This window comes from Protopterus annectens, chromosome 16.part0, assembly GCF_019279795.1.
Source record: "Protopterus annectens isolate FY-2018-M chromosome 16.part0, PAN1.0, whole genome shotgun sequence".
In the NCBI taxonomy this organism is placed as follows: domain Eukaryota; kingdom Metazoa; phylum Chordata; order Ceratodontiformes; family Protopteridae; genus Protopterus; species Protopterus annectens.
Window position 1 is genome coordinate 435,565,012 of NC_056750.1, and position 22,902 is coordinate 435,587,913.

The following is a 22,902-nucleotide window of genomic DNA, read 5'->3' on the forward strand; positions in this document are numbered from 1 at the left end:
AAGCGATTAATCTAATAAATATTATAATAAAGTTCACTATTCCAATTAGTCTACCTTAAAACTAGATTTTAGACTCATCTATGTATAGATAGTGAGTTATTAAATATATACAGACTATATTAGTATAGTAAATAGAGAATTTAGAAAGGGAGACAAGATGCAGTTAAAATAATGAGAAAAGAAAGAACAAAGAAAATTAAGAGAATACACATACTATGTATGTTGATTTACAGTATAAATATTTTATATGCTATATAACCCTCCTTCTGTGAAAGAAAAGTTCCCTGTTTTACAACCTGAGGTAATGTGAAAATTAAAAAATATAACGATTCCAGTAGTTACCTTAGTTTTAAAATTCCAAGCAGTAAAATTGGCCCTTTAAAGTAATGTTAAAACAATTCACATTATAGTAGATGTTTTGAGAGATTTGGCTGTAACAGTATCAGTCTTTTGCTTCTTTTAGACATCTGTCCAGACATTTCTTTTTGTTCTCGAGAGAAGGGGACATCCAAACAATATCTTCTGGTAAAGTAATCACATTATTAGTTTTAATAAATGAAGAGGCTTCCTCCAAGTCAATAAAAATCCTCATCTCGTTGGCATACAGTATTGTTATCTTAGCTAGATATGCAAGTTGTGCCTTGATGTTATTTCGTTTCAGAAACTTTATCACTGGCCACACTTTTTTCCTTTGTTCCATTATTCTAGATGAATAGTCGTTATCAAATCTTATCAGGCTCTATATTTTAGAGGTGTCTTCTTCCAAGCAGATCTTAAAATCGGTTCCTTGCCCAAGTATGAAATAAATTTGATAATTATTGACCTAGGAAGAGAGTTTGAGTTAGTGGCAGGTTTCACCAAGAGCTCTGTGTGCCCTTTCAATGCAAAAGGAAAGTCCTTTTAAAATTTAAAAAGGCAGGGATCCAGCTTGATAAAGAAATATCCTCACCTTTTGTGTTTTCAGGTAATCCAGAAATCCTGATGTTATTTATCCTCTCCCTATTTTCCAAGTCATCTACTTTATTAACCAAGTGGTTTGTTTAAGAAGCAGTTCTGTGTTACCACTTCCTTAAGTCTGCTTTCTAAGTCATTTAGAGAAACGCCTATTCCTGTTGTCCTTGTCTGGTGGTGGTGTAGCATTTCCCTGAGGGTGTTGGCCTGTTTTTGACTGCTTGTTTTAAGACTTGCTAGGTTCTCTTTAAAATCATCCATCGTCAAAAGACAACTCCTGCAGGGTAAATGCCACCTGTTGTAGCTCCTTCTTTAAGGAAGCATCCCGATGTGAATTCTTTGAGTTGCTCATTTTAACAAGTGAATATATCTCCAAGCTTTTTGATAGGAAATTTGTAAAACTTCACCAAAATTTATAATTATGTAAATTAGTCCTTTATCTACAAGATTTTATACTTTGGAAGAAAAAAATATTTTTTCCTGTATTATTTATTTAACTAGTTATATGGAGCTCTAAAATACTGCTGCTTTCAGTTAGCCATTCAGGCTCTGCCCCCCCCCCCCAATAGATCCTTAAAGTTCTGACTAGTGAAGGGAGGTCCAGAGACCTCTTACACTTTTTCCTCGACTTCAACATTCTGTCCACCTCTCTACCCCTTTTCCGCTCCGCTGCCACAGGCTTTTGTACAGGAGGTGGAGTCCCAGCCTGGGAGGGAAGCCAGGGGAAGAGGAGAGGAGGCCACAGCAGCCGCTGTGACCGAAGCCGAAAACAAGGCAGTCAGAAGGGGGAAGAAGGCCATTCAGGGCCAAGTTGGCCTGTCTTTAACGGCGCATGGGTTGAACCCTATGCATATATAGTGCAGTCTGTGCTCAGATAGGCCACTCCCAAGCACATAACAGAGTGTGGCCATCCGCAGGGGATAACTTATGGCCACACTCAGTGCATCTTTTGAAAATAGGCTTGTCAGTCATAATGTCAGAAAAAAATAACTGAAAAAGGAAATGTTATTTCTTTCTTGCTGAGCACACACACAGTACACACTCGGGGGGGGGGGGGGGCAAAAAAATACACACAACTACTCCAACAATTCTAGAACTATGAAACCTGACGCACCAAGCGAAGGGAGGCGAAAGGGGAACGGGAACCTACTCTAGCACTATCTAAAAATTTTTAAAGGGGGAAGAAAAAAAAAAAAAAAAAGGTATTTTAAAAGTTTTTACCCACAGATAACCTGGAGCGCTACAGATCACAATGCATAAGCTATTCGCGGCAAACAAGATCTGGGGTTGGAAGGTAGTGGAGGTGTATTATGGGTAAGGGGAGGAGCTCGGAGCACGTTAGTAAAGTTGCCAGCTAGCTCGGATCTGACATCCCACAGGTTGAAGACCAAATGAAGTAAACCACTTCAGATAATTTTCAACCCTAAAGAGCAAGCCGAGCGAACACTTTTCAATATTCCTTCTAAACTATGTAATAAAAACATATCTGACAAAGCAAAGCACAAGGCAATTAACCTCTGACACCAGAAGACGCCAAAAATCACTGCCAAGCATAAACAATTACTATTCATAGGATTGCTAGTACTTGACCAGTCGAGCTAAAATTTCATTAATTTGCATTAATATACTACCATTCACAGTATAGTCAAGCCCATGACTGTGCATTTTTGCAGTTTCATTACCGTTGCCTTCCAGACATTTTCTGGCAACCTACACCCACCTGCAGAGCAAACACACCCCTTTTGACAAGCCACACACAGAAACACCTATTTTAAATACCACATATAGGGGCCATGGGGCCAGCCGTAGGCAATATGAAGTTCTAGGTAAAGGGTTCCCTGCCCCCCACCCCCCAAAACAATTCTTCTCTTGGCACTTGCCATGGCCTTTGTTTTACTCTCTAGCTTCTTGTAACTTTTCTGTATATCCTAAGTGATAAGACTGCAGTGTAAAAACTGTACAAGAAATAACTTAAGCTAGGGCTATAGGGTTTTAGTTGCTCTGAGGTAGACTACAGAGCTTTATTTCGTTAGCTGCTGATACAATGATGGCCTCTACAAAAATCATGAATAAAGAAACTCCCCCCCCCCCTTAAAATTAAAGTGTACTCAAATGCTTAATGTTTAAAGCTAACAAAAAAGTGGTTATCAATAAACTGGGAAGTAATAAGCCATAAACTGTGAAGACAAATGCTTGTGAGGACACAAGTTACAGCGGAGATAAGTGTCTGCCTTCACCCCCCCCCCCAAAAAAAAATGTCACCTTGTGTGTATCCCTTTGGGGTTAAAGAAGAATGAAATTAAACAAATGGTCACTCATTTAAAATTGGGGCAGTCATACATCGACATAGCATGTTCTCCTAACCAACAAAGGATCACTTGGTGTACCTCGCTGATGTCAGGACAGAGGTGAAAGAAAACATTACAATATTTCAACGTTTTGCTTTAATAGGTGCATACACAGCATACTTCTTTACATCCACCATTTAAGACAGTCAGCAGCATACACATCTTATTTTGATTACAAGGAAAGTTATTTAAAAAACACTCCATAACAGTTTATGCTACTCTTAGACAGTGCACTGACAAAGCTTTAGTGACCTTCTGCCCATAAATCTGAGGTCTAATTTTGAGAAAAGTTAAAAAAAAAAAGACATACTGATCACACTGTCGGTGACCTTTTGTGCACACCTCTGAGCAGTCAGTTTTAACTGTAAATGGTGCTCTTACTATCCCAATGTCCAAATTCACTTATGCAGCCAGGAACTGAAACCCTCACAAGGTCCGAGGGTATTAATGTTCTGCGATTTACTGTATCATTTGTGACAGAAAATTGCCTGCCACTTTTCCCCCCTAATAACCTGATGTATGTCCACCATTTTCTTTTGGCACACACTGGTGCTGCCTCTGAGAACCCATGTGTATCAAGACACGCACACACAAAAACTTGGCTAAGGCTTCAGCTTGCTTACCTACAGCTAAATTGGAGAAACACTGCACATTTTTTGGGTGCCTGTGGAAACAAGAGCACTTGATTAAAACCATCCCAGAGACAGAAAGGACATCCAGACTTCAAACTTCAAAGAGACAGCCAAAAACACAGAGGGAAGTGCCGAAGGATGGCAACTCCATACTCACTGTACCAACAGTCAACAGCCAAGTACAATTCCCCACATCCCACCCAAATCCAAGAGACACAGTGTGCGTAATGCTGAAGCTTGATGGTCAGAAGGTTCAATAAATTAGCTCAGTAACAAGTTGGTAACAATGCGGTGAGAGGGTCAATCATTTGAGTGAGTAATGAATGCTGCAAGTGTCATTGCTTCAGTACTCTTCAATGCACTGACAGCTGCACACACTTGAGCACAACAGTGAAGATAATGGAATCAATCTGGGGAGCCATTTAACCAGCAAAATGGGCAGAAAGGTGCAGTTGATATTAAATGCAAACACCTCTGGACACAACCACCCTGGTATAAATTAAGATATGGCAGATTGAAACTTACAGCAAGAAAGAAAAGGACTTGGAAGATATTTACAATACTTGGAATGGACTAGCAGCAGTAGACTGAAAAAGCAAATGAATGCTTAACATCCACAAGGGACACACACCAAAAGCAAAGATACAATGCTTCAAATTCTACCAGAACCTAGTCAAGCCATGCCAAGTAATGTGAGCACTTCTGGATATCATACAAGGAAAGGGAGGTTAAGATACTTGTATGAACCCCACACTGTAGCCAACAGAAAAATGAAATGCATCAAGGGAAAGTATATAACCAGAAACTTCAGGCAGTGGCACACCTCACAGTGCAGTCCAGAAGAGATGGCAAAAGTGTCTGCAGACATTATCAAGCCCAGGAGCAGTGAAGGGATATCCTGAAAAGGCATGACAGTTGGATGGAGAGAGCAAACAAATCATTAACACCCAAAATCTCTTAACAGTACTTCAATAGAGGTTTGCAGCCCCAAAGAAAGGAAGGGTTACAAACAGGCTAGTGAAATGTGGTTGACAGGATATCCAGTGAAGAATTCAACAGGAATGGGTTTACAAGTTAGAATTTCTTATGATGAAGATCATAAGATTGAACTTGTGAAAGTCTGAAATTTAAATAAATTTTGTGTTTTTGCAGGGCCCTTGCACCCCTCACATGGGGGTCTGCACCCCACACCCCCTGCTGATTAAATATACCAACTCAGAGATTGCATGACAGCGAGAGAAACTGTAAATGTACCATTCTGTGCTGTACTGTGATCTGCATTTAAACAGTTCAAACTTTCATAAATTCGATCTTATGGTCTTCAACTGTGAGAAATTCAAACTTGTGCAAGTTCAAAATTTAGAAGTAGACCCACAGGAACACAGGAGAAGTGAAATATTAAATGCACTTAAATGTTACAATACAAGGACTTACTGCCTCAGTCAGCTAACAAATTTAATGTCACTAAGAGGCTCTAGAATTTCATACAAAATTAGCACTGCTACTATTAAGTGAAACGTGCTGTCAAAAGTTTTGTTGAATACAAATAGACACTGGTTATGTCATTCTGCACTGTACTACACTTGTTAACACTAACTATAGCGTTTTAACTGGATTTCCCTTTGGTTGTAGAGGCAATGAAATTAGTTGATACAAGAACTTTTTTTTTGGTCATCCATCCATATTTTGTTGTTTTTTCAATTACGCTGTTCATGTGACTGCACTGGCAGAAAGTGGGTGAGCTCTGTTACAGCAGTCTGGGTACTGCAGGCTGAATTGCAGCTTTAGGGCTTCAGTAGTTTTTGGCAGTTGCTGTTGTGATCCTTCCCAAGCACTATCGGCAATTTCTCAACCTGTTTTTTACTGGAGTATATGGACAAGCAATTTACTATTTAGTGGATAAAAAATTTTTTGGTTGCAGTTGAATACACTGCTTTTGGTTAATCTGTTTTTGTTCTGCAGTTTACAAAACTTCTTAAATGATATTAGTGCTACTGTTTTTGCAGAAATGCAGTTTCACTGGCTGTTAGATTAGACAGCTAATTTTAATGTACACACACGTTCAGGGAATGCTGTCTCAGTTAGGAAAGATCCCAAAAAGTTTACATTCATAAGTCATAGTCAACCATCATAAAGCAGCTTACACAGGAAATGCAATCAGCAGATGAAGAAACCGTTTATAAGCACCAACTCAAAACATGCATCATACTTTTTAATAGTTAACATGTTTACATAGCAATTTGACTAACTCGCAAGGAATAGAAAAGAAAATATATTAACTGTTGTGCATTTATTGCCACATGGTAATGACAAACTAAAGACCATCTCAGTTTTTATAACTTACTCATCCCCATTTTATGCTGAAAACACAGTTTTTGTTTACATGGAAAAATGACTGCTATGTGTATGGCCCTCAAACTATTTCAGACCTGAATGCAACAGGAAAACTCTGAACTCATTCACCATCCATTTCATCCACAATCTAGTCCAACAACTCACGTGCACAGAAACAGAATGGGACACACACACGATAATCAATGCTTATACTCCTACTCAGTGACCAAACTATGGAATGCACTACCCTTAAATATCAGAACTTCCTCAAACCTCAAGAATTGCAAGTTTAAAAAGAACTCCTACTCAAGTCACATAACTGCCCCTGTTCAAAACCAAGCAGACTCCTATCCATTTACTTCACTCAACTACCTCTTTCACTGCCTTCCTCTTCATCTCCCATTCAGCCACCTCTCTTCCCACTGCCTTCCTTCAGGCCTCCTTTCAATCACCTTGATCTCTACTCTCACCTACCTTTCCCTACCTCAAAGACCCCATTTTACTCTACCCAAATCACAAATTCCCCAGTTTGTGTACTCTGCCTTCTTTTGAATCTCTATTTCTCTCTTCGCTGCCCACTTTCACAACCCTTTTCCTCAACCCTATACATTTTCTTGCTACCACTTCTTATAACTGTTTATCTCTGTATTATATTCAAATCAGACCAATTAGCCTCTCATCATTAAAATGTGTCTAAGGCAATTATCTATACTATATTTTCCTATGAAAAACACACATATGCAAGCATGACTGCAAATTATCCCTGTAAAAACACTGCATGTTAACCTTCCTGCTTCAATGTATGTATATGGATGTTTTTGTTTAATCTGTCTGTTGGTTTTATAGTCTGATGTTTATGTAAAAAGTTTCTCTGTTCTCTTCGAAGCTTTTTTCCCCATGGGCCTCCGCTGAAAATGGTTTCTCTCAGTTGGACTTTCCCGGCAACCAGATGTTAAATAATAATTACAGAATGATAATAGAAAACTAACACAGACTAACAATAGAGACAGCAGCTTTGCCAACATGCAGTCTGTAAATAAACAGTCTAGAAAAAAATAAAAGTATAAAGCAGTGCAACCAAAATACTAAAACAAGATAAAACAAAAAAACAAATTAAGCACAGCATTACCATCAGATCAGTAAACTGATACTAATAAAATGAGCGAAATCAGAACCATGCAGAAGGACCAGAAAGAAGTGAAAGATAACCAACTCGACACTAACAGGTTAACTTTGTATCAACTTCCTTTTCTATTTTTTTTGTGGTCAGAATTTGGACTATGGTCACAATGTAGCCACTTAACAGTCTTATCTGTATGTAAACTACACAATGATAAATCAAGTTACAAATTACAAACTGCCACTTCATAAAACCTGATCTTATGAGTTTTCCTTACAGACCTCACACAGTTCAAAGCTATGATGTAAAAAACAAATTGAAAGTACCACCAGAAGTTCATACCTTGAACACCACACCAGCAATGGTGGTCCCAGTCTTTCTTGCCTCAGGAAGCTTACACCTCCTTTCTTCAAGTTTAGCTTCAAGAAGTGCATTTCTGTTGAACACAAAACATGCATGTAACGATTTCATGTTATAATGATATTAAGACTGGTGAAATGGTACATTTTTTGATACTTCTAAAAGCGTGCAACATTTTTTTTTTTTAATTTTGCAACCATTTACAGAAAGATGCATTTAAACCAACAGCTAAACACAGCTCCAAAGAAAACTAATATGCACAAGTACAAAACCAGATATGCAAAGTTGAATAAAACCCCCACAACAGAGAGGAAAGCAGAGCAGTTACCATTTTCAATCCAGAAGATTTGTAACTTGTGGACATGTGCTAAGGGGTTAGGGCCTTTAACTGCTAAAGGGATCTACATGCAGTGAGCATCAGTTCAAGTGGGTTATCTGCTTCCACAGATATTAATGACTGGTATGACACCATTAAAGCCAGCACTCCTTTTGGATCTCCAGTGTTCACTGTAAATTCTATAATGGGCGAATGGACACGTATCCTCCGCCCTGTAGAATGAGATGTCAACGCCACGTCATTCCTACCCCACCACCACCACTTCCAGTGGGCACCCAAACAACTACTCAAACCCTAAAAGGGGGGGGGGGGGAGAGAAAAGGTTATGTACTCTATATAATGTTCCATTTGTGTTGTCCATTGTGTTGTCCATTTTCATTATTTCTCAACAGGTGGGTTTGGATCAGACTCGGCTGCTTTCAGCCCTAGGATCTGATGCTTGAGCCCCTCCCTTACCCATAATGACTCATTCCCCCAAATTAACTCAGATATACTATAAAAATTAGCAACAAACTCGATTGCTCCCTCTATATACAGAATTAGGAAAAAGGATAAATTAAGTTCAGGGGCTTAAACAGGAATGAGTTCCTACAGACATATCCGACAAGTCTTTCACATTTATGGACAGGGAGAAAGGGGGGTATGAGGAAGAATGAAAATGGACAGCACAGATGGAACGTTATGGTATGCAACTCCTCCCCCCTCCAAAACACCTTTATTGAATTATCCACTTGTGGCACAGGCAAGTTTACTTTCACATAAAAAGCAATGAAACTATTAACATAACATTCTATTTCACATAGAGGAGGAGGGGAGCTGGCATAATGGTTAAGATGTTTACCTTACAGACACAAGGTACAGGGTTTGATTCTCACATGGGTTAATATGCTAGGCTTAAAATGGCCCACAAGGGCAGTTAGCCTAGTACTAATCTATGAATATATACTGCAATATATCGTACAGCCCAAGCAATATTACTTCTTTATCTGATTTGTCATTTTCATTCATTCCTCAACCTATGGGACGGAGTCCCCAGCTACAATAATCTCAGGTGGCCCTCATGGAAGGATATTCTGAAGCACAGTGGAAACAATGGCAGGTCTATTTCTAGAAGCAATATCCAGTTTGTAATGTGCAATAAAGGTATGGGAGTTTAACCAAGTAGCAGCCACACAATGTCCTCAACTGAAACTCTGGACCAGAAGGCTTGAGATGTAGACAGATCTAGTACGAGCTTTTCACATGCTTGGGTAAAGGAATAACCTTGGAAGAATACACGAGTTATGCAGTGAATTTGAGAACTGGCCTTCTAATTATAACATTTGAGGGGTCGTCAAAACAGCAGGTATTTTTTTGGAAAGATTTTTTTTATCTAGGTAAAAACACAGTTGTCTTGGGAACATATAGACGATGAAGAGTATATTCACCTTTGTTTTGGAAATTGGGGAAGAAAACTGGTAAGGTGATGATCTGAACGATATTGCTTTCAAAGGCGACTGAGCAAAAAGGAAGTATCTGTACACAAGGTCACTTTATCTTTGTGACAAGTCAAATATGGGGGGGGGGGTTTGGATGATGGTGCTTGCAACTCAGATAGCCTTCTAGCTGAAGTGACTGCTACCAAAAAAGCAGTCTTCCAGGAAAGATATTTTACATCTACTTTGGCTGATGGTTCAAAGTTGGGTTGAACAAGAGCTTTTAAAACTATGGTTAAGTCTCAAGGAGGAGTGGGGTCCTTTATGGGAGGTCAAGTAAAAATGTAGCCCCCCCCCCCCCCCGAGGAAGGTCATACACACTTTAGAAGAAGCAAGAGAAGACACATTTTCACTGTGGTAATTTAAGATTGCTGCCAGATGCACCCTAACAGTAGAAAAACTTGCCTCATCTGGGAAAATTTAAACAAAGTCTAGAAATGCAGGGATACGAGCAGCAAGAAGGGTCCAAATGTTTTTGATTACACCAAATCAAGAACCTTTTCCATTCACTTATAGATGTTTCTGGTAGAAGCTTTATGTGAGGATATTAAAATCCTTTGAACTGGAAAAGAAAGCCTGGTATTTCTATGCATCACTGGAAATGAATAAACCATGCGGTTAGTTTCATTCTGGTTCTTCCCTCCTTGTTGATGTACCATACCATGGACATGTCCATCTGTACTGCAATAGTCCCCAGAGGGAGAAAGCGCCGACGTGATTGCAATGCTAGAAGCGCTGCTGTCATCTCTAGGACACCGATATGCAAATTGATCTCCTGTGTCGACCACGTGCAATGGACCATCCAATCCAGGAAATGCCCCCCCACCCCAGCTGGGAAGCATCCATGGTCAACATGACATTGGGGAGCAGGGGAGACAACAGGTCATCCTTGTTAGACATCTTCCCAGTGGAGCCACCACAAGAGAGACTCTTTGCACACTTGTGACAACATGAAAGGGCGATTCAGCGATAGAAATATAAACTATCTGACCGACAATCTATTGAAGGATTCTCATGTATAAGCATGCTGTTGGAATAAAAAATTTCATTGGAGCCATCGAACCTAATGCTCCGAGGACTGCACTTGCTGGGAGTTTGGAATGGCCAGAGGACTACACTTGCTGGGAGTTTGGAATGGCCAGAATTTGATGTGTGATCTTAAAGTGGAAATCCTGCCTGGAGGCAGGAATGATAGACAACTGGCTGTGTCCAGATATGGCCCTATAAAGCCTATCAACTATACAAGTTGTAGCAGAGATTTCTGCATGTTAATTGTGATGCCCAAGATAGGAGCTAGATGTAGTAGATATCCATTACTACAAGCCAGGGACTGCCTGGTTGATGCAGTTAGGAGTCAAGTCTAGGTAAGGATACATGCTGAATCCATACAATCTCAAGGGAGCTGCTACTACCGCCATGCATTTAGGAAACACCCTGGGGGCTGTGCTGAGACCAAAGGAGGGTACTCTGAATTGATAATGGCTGGCCCCCTGCTGGAAGCGGAGAAACTTTGTGGAGCGCCTGTTTATTTTGATATTATAGTACACGTCCTGAAGGTTGATTCAGCACATCCAGTTGTCCTTCGTAACAGTGGTAGAATGGACTGAACTGTGACCATCCGGAACTTTGAACTGTCTACCGATTTGCTTAGGAATGTTAGGTTCAAGACTGGCTTCAGGTCTCCTGTCTTCTTCGGCACTAAAGAACCTTGAGTAGATTCTGGATCCAAGTTGGTCTGGTGGGACCTCCTGGGGGACTCTAGCAGCTTGGTAATTTGTAATACTGCTTCCTACCTCTAAACTGGGTGGAACATCAGGAAGATTTTTCCTTGGTTTTGGTATTTGGAAACATGGACTGGAATATCCTCTGATTAGGATTCCTTGCACCCAATGCTTGTTTGTGATGGCTAACTAGGCATCTGGGTGCAAGAACAAATACCCCCAACTGCCTCCAAAAAGTGACAGTTGGACAACCTCTCAAGAGTAATGAAGGATCAGAGAACGAATCCTGTGATCAATGATTGGGCGGACCCCCCCCTGCCCAAGAGGGTGGAGTCTACAGTTATAGTTTGCCGGGGGGGGGGGTGGTGAACCTTCCTGTGATTTCTGAAAAGGACCTAGAGACTTTCTGAACAACATTTTACCATTACGCTGGTTCCTACAGAAAGTTCTCTGTGGGATAGAAAAACAGATTCTGACGGCAGACAAGGTCTTTCCATTTTATCACTGAGACACAGCAGACAAGGTATTTCCATCTTTATCACTTTGAGAGACAAATCTCCAACACTGGGGCTAAACAATGAGAATCTATCAAAAGGGGTACTGATGAAGGACACCGTGAAAGGTTCTACGAACTCAAAGCCACATCCAGGCATAACCCCTAAAAAAGCAATAACTGAACCAGCAGCCCTTGAGGTAACCGGAGTCATGCAAGATCATCCTCATGGACATGTTACAGATAAACTGTAGGTTGGCCAGTCTGGAGCAGAGTCCCCCTCCCCTCTACAGACAAGGACCCTGGGGCAGAGGTAAAGAGTTCATTAATTAAGTCCCCCTGTAGTCTGATGAAGTGCGCCATGTAGTTCAGCGATCGCAATGCAAAGGTTGCCAACGCAAAGACCCACTTCCCAAACCTGTCCAAAGCCCTAGACTCTCTGCTAAGTTTCTGGTGTCATTCAAAGGGGATCCAGTATCTGTCTGCCTGCGACGACATGATCGACAAACCACAATGCTTTGCCAGAGATTGTCTGCACCTGCCACCCCTGGGATTCAAGTTACTGGCTAAGGCTCTTGCCACCACTATAGTGCCTTTTTTTAGGCAAGGCTCAAAGGACAAAACCAGCACCGTAACAGATATAAGCATGCAAAAGCATGCAAAATCTGGAGGCAATGCTAGAAGTCTAAACCTCAAAATGCACTTTCTCAAGGCACTCCTAAAAATGGAGAACATTGACATTTGTAAAGTAACTGAGACCTGGTTCAAGGATCCAGACAGCACCCCTGCAATACCAGGCTACAACTCTTACCACACTGTTCGGCCACCAAACCAGGACCAAAGCACTAAAGGCGGAGCAGTGTCCATATTCACACCTCCAGGCTAGTTGCTCAACACAATGCATCTGAAATTCTACAGGTGCAACTAACACTAGGCAAGACTGCAATCCAAACTGTAGCTTGCTACAGATCCCCCACCATGCCTCAAGATTCTCACTACACCTTTCTAAACATACTAGAAAATATTAAGAAACAACCAAACACCGTAATACTGGGTGATTTCAACTACCCTGCCATTAATTGGGAAAACTACTCGGGTACCAACACCTTTGCCCAACGGTTCTTGAAATTCATTAATTCCAACGCCCTGGATCAACTAATCCACAGTCCCACCACTGGCTCAAATATCCTAGACCTGGTCATTACCAACATGGGAGAACAATGCTCCATACCAGTGGTCACCCCTTGTTGGTCAGGTCTGACCATAAGCTAAATCACCCTTGACATCCACATCCCACCCCCAACCAGTAGGGAAACTTCCATAAAAAAACTTCTCCGAAGCCAACTTCATGCTACTCAAGTTAGAAGTGTCAAACTTCATGACACTCATGCAAATGGGAACTGAAAGTTTGACTGCTGAATCCTACACTAAGGCACTGTACGAGCACATCCACTTGTGCGTGAATCATGCTATTCCAAACAGAACCAAGACTGTCTCCCCCAAAAAAAAAAAAAACCCAATCTGATGGTCCCCTGCTATAGACAAACTATACAATAGAAGGAAGAAACTGTTGCAGAAGAGAGGAAAATCCCAGGATGCAAAAAACCTCCCTTACCAGCCTCAGTAAGAAGCAAAGATCACTCAAAATTCTCCAAAGCTAGTTACGAAAATAAAATTGCCAAAAATTCCAAGGATAACCACAAGGCATTCTATAGTTATGTCAAGAATCTAAAATGGCAATGCTCAGATCTGCTCTGAGCTACAACAGAATGGCATTAAATATACCAATCCCAACGAAACTGCCAATATCCTGGCAGATCGATTCAGTGACAACTTCACCCCCTAAAGGGCCCATCTCAATACCAAAAGACTGCCAAATTCTGGTAATCACGGCCACACAGGTAAAAAATTTACTCTCCAAAGCTAAGAATACAGCATCCATGGGACCAGATGACATCCTGGGCTGTGTACTACATGAACTTGGCACCTCACCTAAGTGCTGTGTTTAATCATAGGCCCACCTCAGGCTTCGTGTCTAATGAGTGGCGCACAGCTACAGTTATTCCACTCCACAAGGATCCTGGGAACTATTGTCCCATCAGTCTGACGAGCCAGATCTGCAAAGCCATGGAACTTTTAAACAAAGACATCGGCAACCTTCAAACACTGGACCCCACCCAGTTTGGTTTCATAAACAGCGGATCTTGTCTCCTCAACCTGACTGACTTCTTTGAATCAGTCTCCAGAGCCGTGGACGAGGGTAAGGCAGTCCACACAGCCTATCTGTACCTCACCAAGGCCTTCAACACCATCCCCCACTCTGGAAATACAGAAACTTTCTAAACTGGGCATTAATCCCTATGTCACTCGGGTTGCCAACTGACTTACTGACAGAATCCACACTGTAAAAGTATCAGACTCAAAATCCAGCTCCAGGCAAGTGATAAGCGGAGTACCTCAGGGTTCAATCTACTTCTCTGAAGTACAGGCCAGCACTAAAGGACTCTGGCTAACAAAGTTCACAGATGACTGCAAACAGGGAGCCATTATTGAATCCCCAAATGATGTGGATATTCTACAAAAGTGCCTGAAAGAAACAAATGCTTGGTGCCAGAGCCATGGGCTCAAACTCAATGCCAAGAAATGTATAGTTATCCCCCTTTGGGAACAACCATGTACCCATGAATTACCACATAAGTGGCAGTACACTAAACACCAAAAGTGTGATGAGACTTAGGGACACAGGTGGACAGTGGTCTCACCTTTGATAACCATATAGCCACAACAGTCAGGAAATCCTATGTGGCACATCAGAAGCAATCTCTGCTCAACATAAAAGTCCATGTCAAACCCGGTGCTGTTGGACATGCTACACTTAAAAGAAATCCCAATCCCTCAGAACCACACACTCCAGGGATCTAAACCTAGTCATCACAATTAGCAAAACATGCTGTAGGGATAGGTTCCTGACCCAGTGACTCCCTGCTAGACAGGGGACCAGGGAAGTAAATATTCTGGGAAGAAATAGCCAGGGAATTGTTATGGCTAGGCTTGTATAGGCCCTAGGGCCCACAGCCTAGTACCAACCTATGAACGGTAAGATTGCTGTTAACCTCTGTGTGCTCAGGTCTCTCACCACTGAGTGCATGCAGAGTGTTGCTACTGATGTGGTTGTAGGTACATCGTTCTTAACAAAAGGATGACGATAACCTTTTTTGCACTGAGATTAAGACCAGGACTTTGGCACCAATCATTGTTTGCACAAGACCCTCTTGTAGGATGTTAACATCATTTGAGGATTCTATGACTGCTCCCAGTTTACAATCAGCAAACTTTGTCAGCCACAGATCTTTAGTTTTTGCTTGTACTTTGGAGAAGAAATAGATTCCCAACAGAAAAGGGCAGATTACTGATCCCTGCGGAACACCACTGGTTATAGGTGGATTCCGAATGTATGAGTTCCATCAGCGAGACAGTTAGTGACCCACCTAAAGATAGAAGAATTGATACTTAGCTGGGTGAGTTTGTCAATAATGCTAGAGTGGGGGATAGTATCAAAAGCCTTGGCCAAGTCCAGAGAGGCTGTACGCAGTTTTCCCCTTTGTCCAGGACTCTGGTGACTGCCTCAAATAACTCCACCAGGTTTAACAGACATGATTTTCCTTTGACAAATCCAAACTGCGTAGGGTCAAGTGTTTGCAGACTACCTACATCTTTGTTCATAACGTCCATGAGGATTCACTAAATGGCCTTGCAGTTAAGGCTAGTCAGGCTAATAGCGCTACAGTTCCCAGGGTCAAGTAAGTACCACCCTTGTGCAAGGGGATAGCAGTGGCTGTTCTCCATTCAGCTGGGATGAAACCAGTGCTTTGACTAGGATTGAAAAAAAAGGACAGACAGACAGAGAGAGAGACAACACAATGGTGTTGCTAATTCTTGTTGGAGCCCATGTAGGACACAGCTTGGGATGTTATCAGGTCCCATAGATGCTGTGTTTTTGGCCTTAGAGAGGGCACTTACACAACCTGTTCTCTAGAGATACAAGGTGGGGGGGGGGGGAGATCAGGTGGAAGGAATGTCATGGGGGATGTGTGGTGGGAACAGGAGAGTGACGTTTTCACAGGAACTGTCAGCCAACATGTTTGCTATGCCCACAGGCTCAGTGTATGTGAGATCATTAACTACCAGCTTGCTGCAAATCCAGGTCTTATCTTTTTAAGCTATGGATATAACTAAAGAACGTCTTATGGCTGTCCTTAGTTGAAAACACTAATTTGGATTTATAGTTTGCTTTGGAGGACTTCACAAGAAGTCGTATTTGCTTGTTTAAGCTGAAGAGGGAGCATTTCCAGTTAAGGCACACTTCCCTCTTACCTTTGGGCAACAATTTCTTCCCTTTACTGTAAAGCCTATTAATGGTAGGTGTCCACCAGACAAGTTTGCTCTTCCTTGAAAAGCTTGTTTTGGTCCCATCAAGTACAGCTGCATCAATGCAGTTACACCAGTGCTTTTTACAAACACCTGTATAAGACTTGGCATAGTTCCCAGTCCCATCTGAGGCGCAGTGAAGCTATTCACACTATCCCTTAGAAGAGCATAATCATCTTTTAAAAAGTTCTTTAGTTTAGTTGCTGCTGGGGAGGGGGGTAGGGCAGTGTGATAGTTACTTTGAATGAGACTGATCTGTGGTCAAATCTGACAAAAAAAGACCTCGTATTCGAGGTGCTGCAGCAGTCCCTCATATTGGTAAGCACCAGATGCACGACGTTGCTGCCCCTAGTTGAGGTGTCCACCAGCTAGTCTAGGGCGTGCATTGCAGTTAATGAACTTGAGGAACATTTGGGCAAGGGAGTTTGAGCATGAGCAATTTACCCAGTCAGTGGATGGGTAATTAAAAATCACTCAGAACCATGGTGTTCAGATGTATCTTGATGGATTCCAGTAGATCCAAGTAGGAGGAGTGGGTGTCTTGAGTCATGTAGGGGATACTGTAGCTGGCAATGATTTGAATAGGTATCCTACCAACGGTTAGTTGCACCTGAAGCGTCTCTAGGGAATCATACTGTTTATTAAAAATACATCTCCAGATTGGTTAAATATTGATACACCACTTCCTTTACTTTTCACAGCTTCCGTTCGTAGTCTGAACGTGTAGTAACCCAGTATGGGTGAGGTGCTCTCCACTGCCTTGAACCAGGTCTCCATGATTGCACAGATGTCAGCATCTTCCAAGGGGGAGAACTGCCTCCAGTGAATGCAGTTTCATGCTAAGACTCCTAGCACTGAACAGCATAGCCTTGAGGTTGTTCTTCAATCGGGAATTTTGTCCTTGTGAGATTCACTGAAAAAGCACTATGGGGGTGGCAAGAACCTTTGCCGGTAGATGAAATTCCAGGGGTGGCAGATGAAGACCATTTCTGGCAAAGCACCATGGTCTATAGGTCATGTTATCCCAGGCTAACAGAAACTAGACTGCCTTAGAATGGCACCAGAAACTACAACTATTGAAGTTAATGATTTTCTGGTTTATATCGTGGTATCACCCCAGGTGAGGGTAAAATGCTGCTCAAAGCTAAGGACATACCTGCCTGTGACGCACAGAGAACTCAATAGTGTCTTTCTTCATGTAGTCTAGGGAGATACGTCTCAAGTTGTTCACATCAACATGCACTATGAACAAATCATAACAGTACTTGTTGAGAGATTCGAGTGCATGCGTGATCGGACTAATCCTGGCACCTGAAAGGCAGCTGACCATGACTTTCTCCTTATTCAGCCTAGTGAGGGGGATGTTTGTCTCTGACTAGAGAGGCTCCTATGACTAAAATATTTGGAGTGGATGTGCGTTGCCTTATGGGCTCTGATGGTGAGACACTTATCCCTATGTAATATGTATTGGGTGTCAGTTTGTTTAGAATGCATGTGCTTTGGAGATCTCTGGTGTTTAGGTAGATTTTTTTCAAGTACCTCCACATACGATAGTCTATGTGTATGTTGTATGTCATAAGTAGGAGTTGTGGTAGGAGGGCTGGCAATCTGCTCTGTATTGCTATCTACTGCATGAGAAAGCTGTAATTCCAGACTCATAATGTACGTACACCTCTTACAAATCGTACAGGAATAACTTAGAAGTTGGGGCCTGTCAAGTCTACATAACGCAGTTGCTTCACTGCCTCAGCAGACTCAAGTTAACCAGGCTGGCACAAGAAAAGGACAAAAACTGGCAGTTCATGATCCCATGAATAACCTTGGTCTGGCTAGAACAGTTAACGAGGGGATACAGCAGAGGCAGGTATTAGTAGATTTAGGTACGAAGAGTTCTGGTTTAGGTAATATCTGCAAGGCTACAGAGCAAGTTTCTGTAACCAGCATCCCTCCGCGCCATACTGCGCAATGCGCAAACGGGCTCAAACCCAGGCTTTTTAAAAACAGGAGACAGCCAAAATTAAAATTATCTAACCAAAACGCCCTAAACAGAGTCCTGCAGCAGTAACTGTAGCTAGATCAGTCCAAACTGTACCTTACGCCCATGACAGCACTGGGGGTGGGGGGTCAGCTCCAGACAAAAGATTGTTTTACAAGGTCCAAAGGTCACAATCTGTACTAAATTCAGCACAAACCTAAACCTAGTCTATGCTAGGTGCTTTTCAAGTGCAGCAAACAAGTAAAATGAACAAATCAGGCAGATACACTGCAGTTGTAAGAGGAATTCAATTAGAAAAAAATACAAAGATAAATAACTACATTCGGGTTTACCATGAAGGTTCGACTGGGCAGCAAATTGCCCCTTTTAGCAGGGGGTGGGGGAGAAAAACTCTAATACAAATACAGTAATAAAAACTCGTGAATAAAATACAGACAATGTAATACGCACAAAGTGTACTACTGCAAAAATGCTCTATTGAAGACAACCATCGATTTAGCAAGCATGCAGAGAACTATCAATACAGTTAAGTGATCCCATTTTATTACTTTTCCACGGAATGCAAAAAAAAATGTACGTAAAGTTAATTTTAAAATGCCCCCAAAATATTTAAAAAAATCATCTTTTCCTTAATCAAATCTATTGAAAAGATTACATTTTCTTAATTGATCAACTAAAGTGAGTTATACTCTCGAGAAATGTCTGAACTCAAGCATGACTCGTCATTTTATATAAGGAAATTAAAACCACAACTTTAAACGGAACTCCCATATAGATCTTTAGTTGAAGTGAAAATAGGGAAATCTGCGAAACATACGTTACATCACTAAATGTACACAATAAACCAAGTAAGATTAAACCAATACCTGGAAGATGATCAAAGCAAGTAACTAAGTGTACTACACTTAAAGGAGACAGGTGGTTTATGACTTACACAAAGTTAAGGAAAAAATAAACATTTAGTTTCCATAAGCTTTACTATACACCATCCACTCCAGATTTTGAAATATACATATTACAATTAGTTATTAAAAATCAACAAATCGTGCAGAAATGCAAACAACACAAAAGTCCAACGCAGGCCATAAGGAAGAATGCCACACTTTAAGTAGCCGCGCTACACTATAAAATAAGTGCATCCAACACTACTTTCAGTACATTCCTTTAACTACAATATCTATGCTAGCAATAACATACCTTTTACAATTCTCGAAACCGAAACCAGCGCCAGGGAACTGGCAAACTGACAAGGACGCCATCTTTCTATCTTGTTTTAAGTCGCCCTCAAAACTGCATAATCACACTAGGAAACGTCCTACCAACTGGCAAAGGTTTCCGGCGGAAATGAGCCTTCGGACAGGTTAGCGTGGAACCAAAAGGTTTGCAAACTTCTGATTGAAGAAGTTTACCATTCTTATGTTGTGAAGCACTGCTTTCTGCTTGTTAATTCAGTAGCATTTATTTGCCAATCCGCGAAAGGGTTGTTAGCTTTTTAAATAGCGAAAGTATTTTTTTAAAGAAAAATATTATATTGCAGGTTTACCCGTTCCGACTAGGGCAGGGTTGCCAACTTGCCACCTGTTGAAATACCCAAAGTGGGACATTTTTGTGAGCAAACGTGAGATTTTTGCAGGACAAAACTTATCCTTGTTGAGTGCAACTTATTAAAGAAAACTTAGGAACTATTTTTTGTCCTAAAATCTCAGGACATTTGCCATTTTTATGTTTTCCCCCCGCGGGACGCAACTGCCCAAAGAAGGACTGTCCCAGGCAAAGAAGGACAGGCAGTAATCCCAGTTCCAACCATAGGTCTCAAACGTTTAAGAGGCTAATGTGGTATATAGAACCTGACAATGTGTGATTATGTTACTGACAGAGGAAAAATGTGGAACAACCTATTTTCTCACTGCGCCAAAGAAAACGTTCCATTTTCACGGTGCCAAGCTTAAGTGGTCTTTAACCAAGAGTAAAGGCTGTAGACACACACAGTGTGTAACTGAAGTCAAAATATATTGTATAATTATAAAAAACTCTACCATAGCTAAGTACAAAATCAATTGCAACACATGCACTTACAATCAGAAAGCAAAAAGCAGCAATTTTGCATAAGACTGAGCTCTTATAACCTATGCACTTTTTCCATTGAGCAATTCACATACATTTTTTTACATACTTCTCAAGTGTACTTCATTATAAGGCCTCACTTTGAGTCTTAAAATGTCATTGTTCCTTGAAGTTACACATTGAAAGGGGTCAGTCACACAATCAGTGTTAAAACAAATTTAACATATATTCACAGTAAATACTGATTCATATTGAGTAAAAATTACTTGTAAGTATAAAGTAACTCATTTTTTGCCACCATGTGAGCTCCTAGTTGAAGTTATTAGTAAGCTATTCTGCCCTGCTATAGATGGTAGGTAAGGAGAGCTTGAAGTGCAGCCCTGTAAACATAAAACACTGAAGATGCCAGAATCCCCCCACCACCACTAAATGCACAGCAGAAAATTCCAATATCATCTACAACATTAATAAACAATAATACACAAAATACTTAACTAATATTCATGGCAAATAACAATGAATCATATTACTCAGTATAATAACTTAATATTTTTTTATGTGAGCTCCTAGTTGAAGTTATTATTAATAAACTTCTGCCTTCCTACAGACAGTACAAACACTGAAGATAGTAAAAGACCTTCTAAAAAAATAAATAAATAAACTGTACTGTAGTTTACACTCTCCACCGGTCTTCTGCTGTGTTCCATGATCCTAATATCCATGCTTGAAGTTAAACTGCTGCAGATCCCAAAAGTTTGCCGGCTGCTGAAATAATCATCCATGCCAGGAACCTCCTGAATCCTATTGCTTCTGCCCTCCTAAAGAAAAAGCCATTATTGTCTTAAATCCACAAAGAAAATTAAAATTCTCCCCACATTGCAGTGGCATGAAAACTCTCACCCAGAAGTCTCTTACTGATTGTTTATTTTTCTGCTTCTCGTGGTTGGCTCACTTTTCATCATAGTCGATCCCTGATTGTAAGTAAGTGTTTTACAACTGTAAATGCCTATTTATGTTAAATTGTGTTAGATATTTTACAACTGTATATGTTTATGTTGAATTGTGTTAGACATCTAATATGATTTATGCTTTATTATTGGAAGTTACTATGGCATGCTAGCATTTCGTCTGCACCAAGTTGTTTTTAGTATAATAGTATGGTCTATTTGCATAGCTGCACCTTGTTCACTAATGTTATTCATGTAAATGTGTTGTGTGTAGACAGCTCATACTGGTGTCTAATTATTTCTATATAATTGTGCTGTTACTGGTGAATAGAATCACATTAGAGACCCAGGACAGAGTGCTGCTCGCTATATTTTTATCTGTGACTGCATAACTGTCTGATGCGGTTTCTTCTAACAGATGTTTTTCCAATTGGCTCAGTATCTGCATATACTAGTAATTACAGTAGCTATTTGTTCAGGTTGTTTTTTGTAATATATTTATAATATATCTTTACCATCTCAAAAGTGCTTACTCCTCTCTGTACTCTTCTTTTCTAGACCTAACACCACTCTTAAGTATTCAACTGCGGTACCATCTTTATCATTCTTATAAGAAAAGTGCAGTCCGGGTCTGAACTGTCTGCAAACAGCTAAAGTTAACTTTGAGTATGTGTCTACCTGTTTGAGCCAATATTCATTTTCCCCTGGAGAGCACTGTGCTTTGGCTTGTAAGCAGCCCCCCCCCCCCCACACACACACTCATCTTCCACTTTCTCTCTTATTCCCTTCTGTTAGCAAATAGTATCCATAACTGATCAATACTGTGTGTTTGTTAATTTAAACTGAGACCACAGTAACCTACTGATACAAGGTTATCCTGTTTTTCCACCTGAGAAATGGTTAATACATGACTTACAGTTTCAGAGCAGTCCTTGGTCAATTCTGATTGTTTCTTAAACACAAACTTGTCTTTGCTTTGGCTCATTAGCAGCAGTACAAAAGAACTGACTGCTCACACCCTTGTTCTCCCCCCCCTTCCCTGTTTATTACCTTAAGCCAATCCCAAAGTTAATAAATATTACCTGTGGCAGGCACCATTTTTAAAACTACAACCACCCTTTGTCACTGTCATATGTTCATGTATCAGTTTACTCTGTTACCTGATTGTTTCCAGCCTCCTCATAAGAGCAACTAACAGGGAGTGGAAATAGACAATAAACTAAAATTTGACATTCACATATCCATGACCATAAAAAAAGTCCACAAAAAACTAGGAGCATTATACAGAAATAAACAACTTCTCACCAAAGCAGCAAAGATTTCAATAGCAAATTCCCACCTTATCTCCACCCTACTTTATGCCACTCCAATATATACCAACCTAAGGCAATGCGATCTAAACAAGCTAGAGACCTGCTACAACAAAATCATCAAATTCGCCACAGGGGCATCCTACCGTAGTCATGACTGCCTCTCACTTGCTGAACTGGGCTGGCTTGAACTCCCTCACCTCCTTCAATGGTATCAACTATCACTCGCCCACAAACTAGTAAACCATCCACTAAAATTCCCATCCCTCCAGAATCTACTCCAACCCTATCGCACCACCAGACCACTAAGATCCAGCAACAAAAATCACTTGCAGATCACTAAACCCAATAACTCTGCTGGTGAAGCAATATTCTCTTGCGCCATA

The 22,902-nt window shown here is 40.9% G+C and overlaps 1 protein-coding gene across 1 annotated transcript in view; it reads right to left on the bottom strand.

Moving 5' to 3' along the window:
- PSMB7 (proteasome 20S subunit beta 7) overlaps nucleotides 1–19,532 on the bottom strand; it is a 558,259-nt gene extending 538,727 nt beyond the window's left edge. The window contains exons 1-2 of the mRNA XM_044058618.1: nucleotides 19,393–19,532; nucleotides 7,728–7,821 (exon numbers count right to left, since the gene is read on the bottom strand). Coding sequence (XP_043914553.1) covers nucleotides 7,728–7,821; nucleotides 19,393–19,454 — 156 coding nt within the window. The 5' untranslated portion in view covers nucleotides 19,455–19,532. The remainder of the gene's footprint in view (nucleotides 1–7,727; nucleotides 7,822–19,392) is intronic.
- Nucleotides 19,533–22,902: the final 3,370 nt, after the last annotated feature.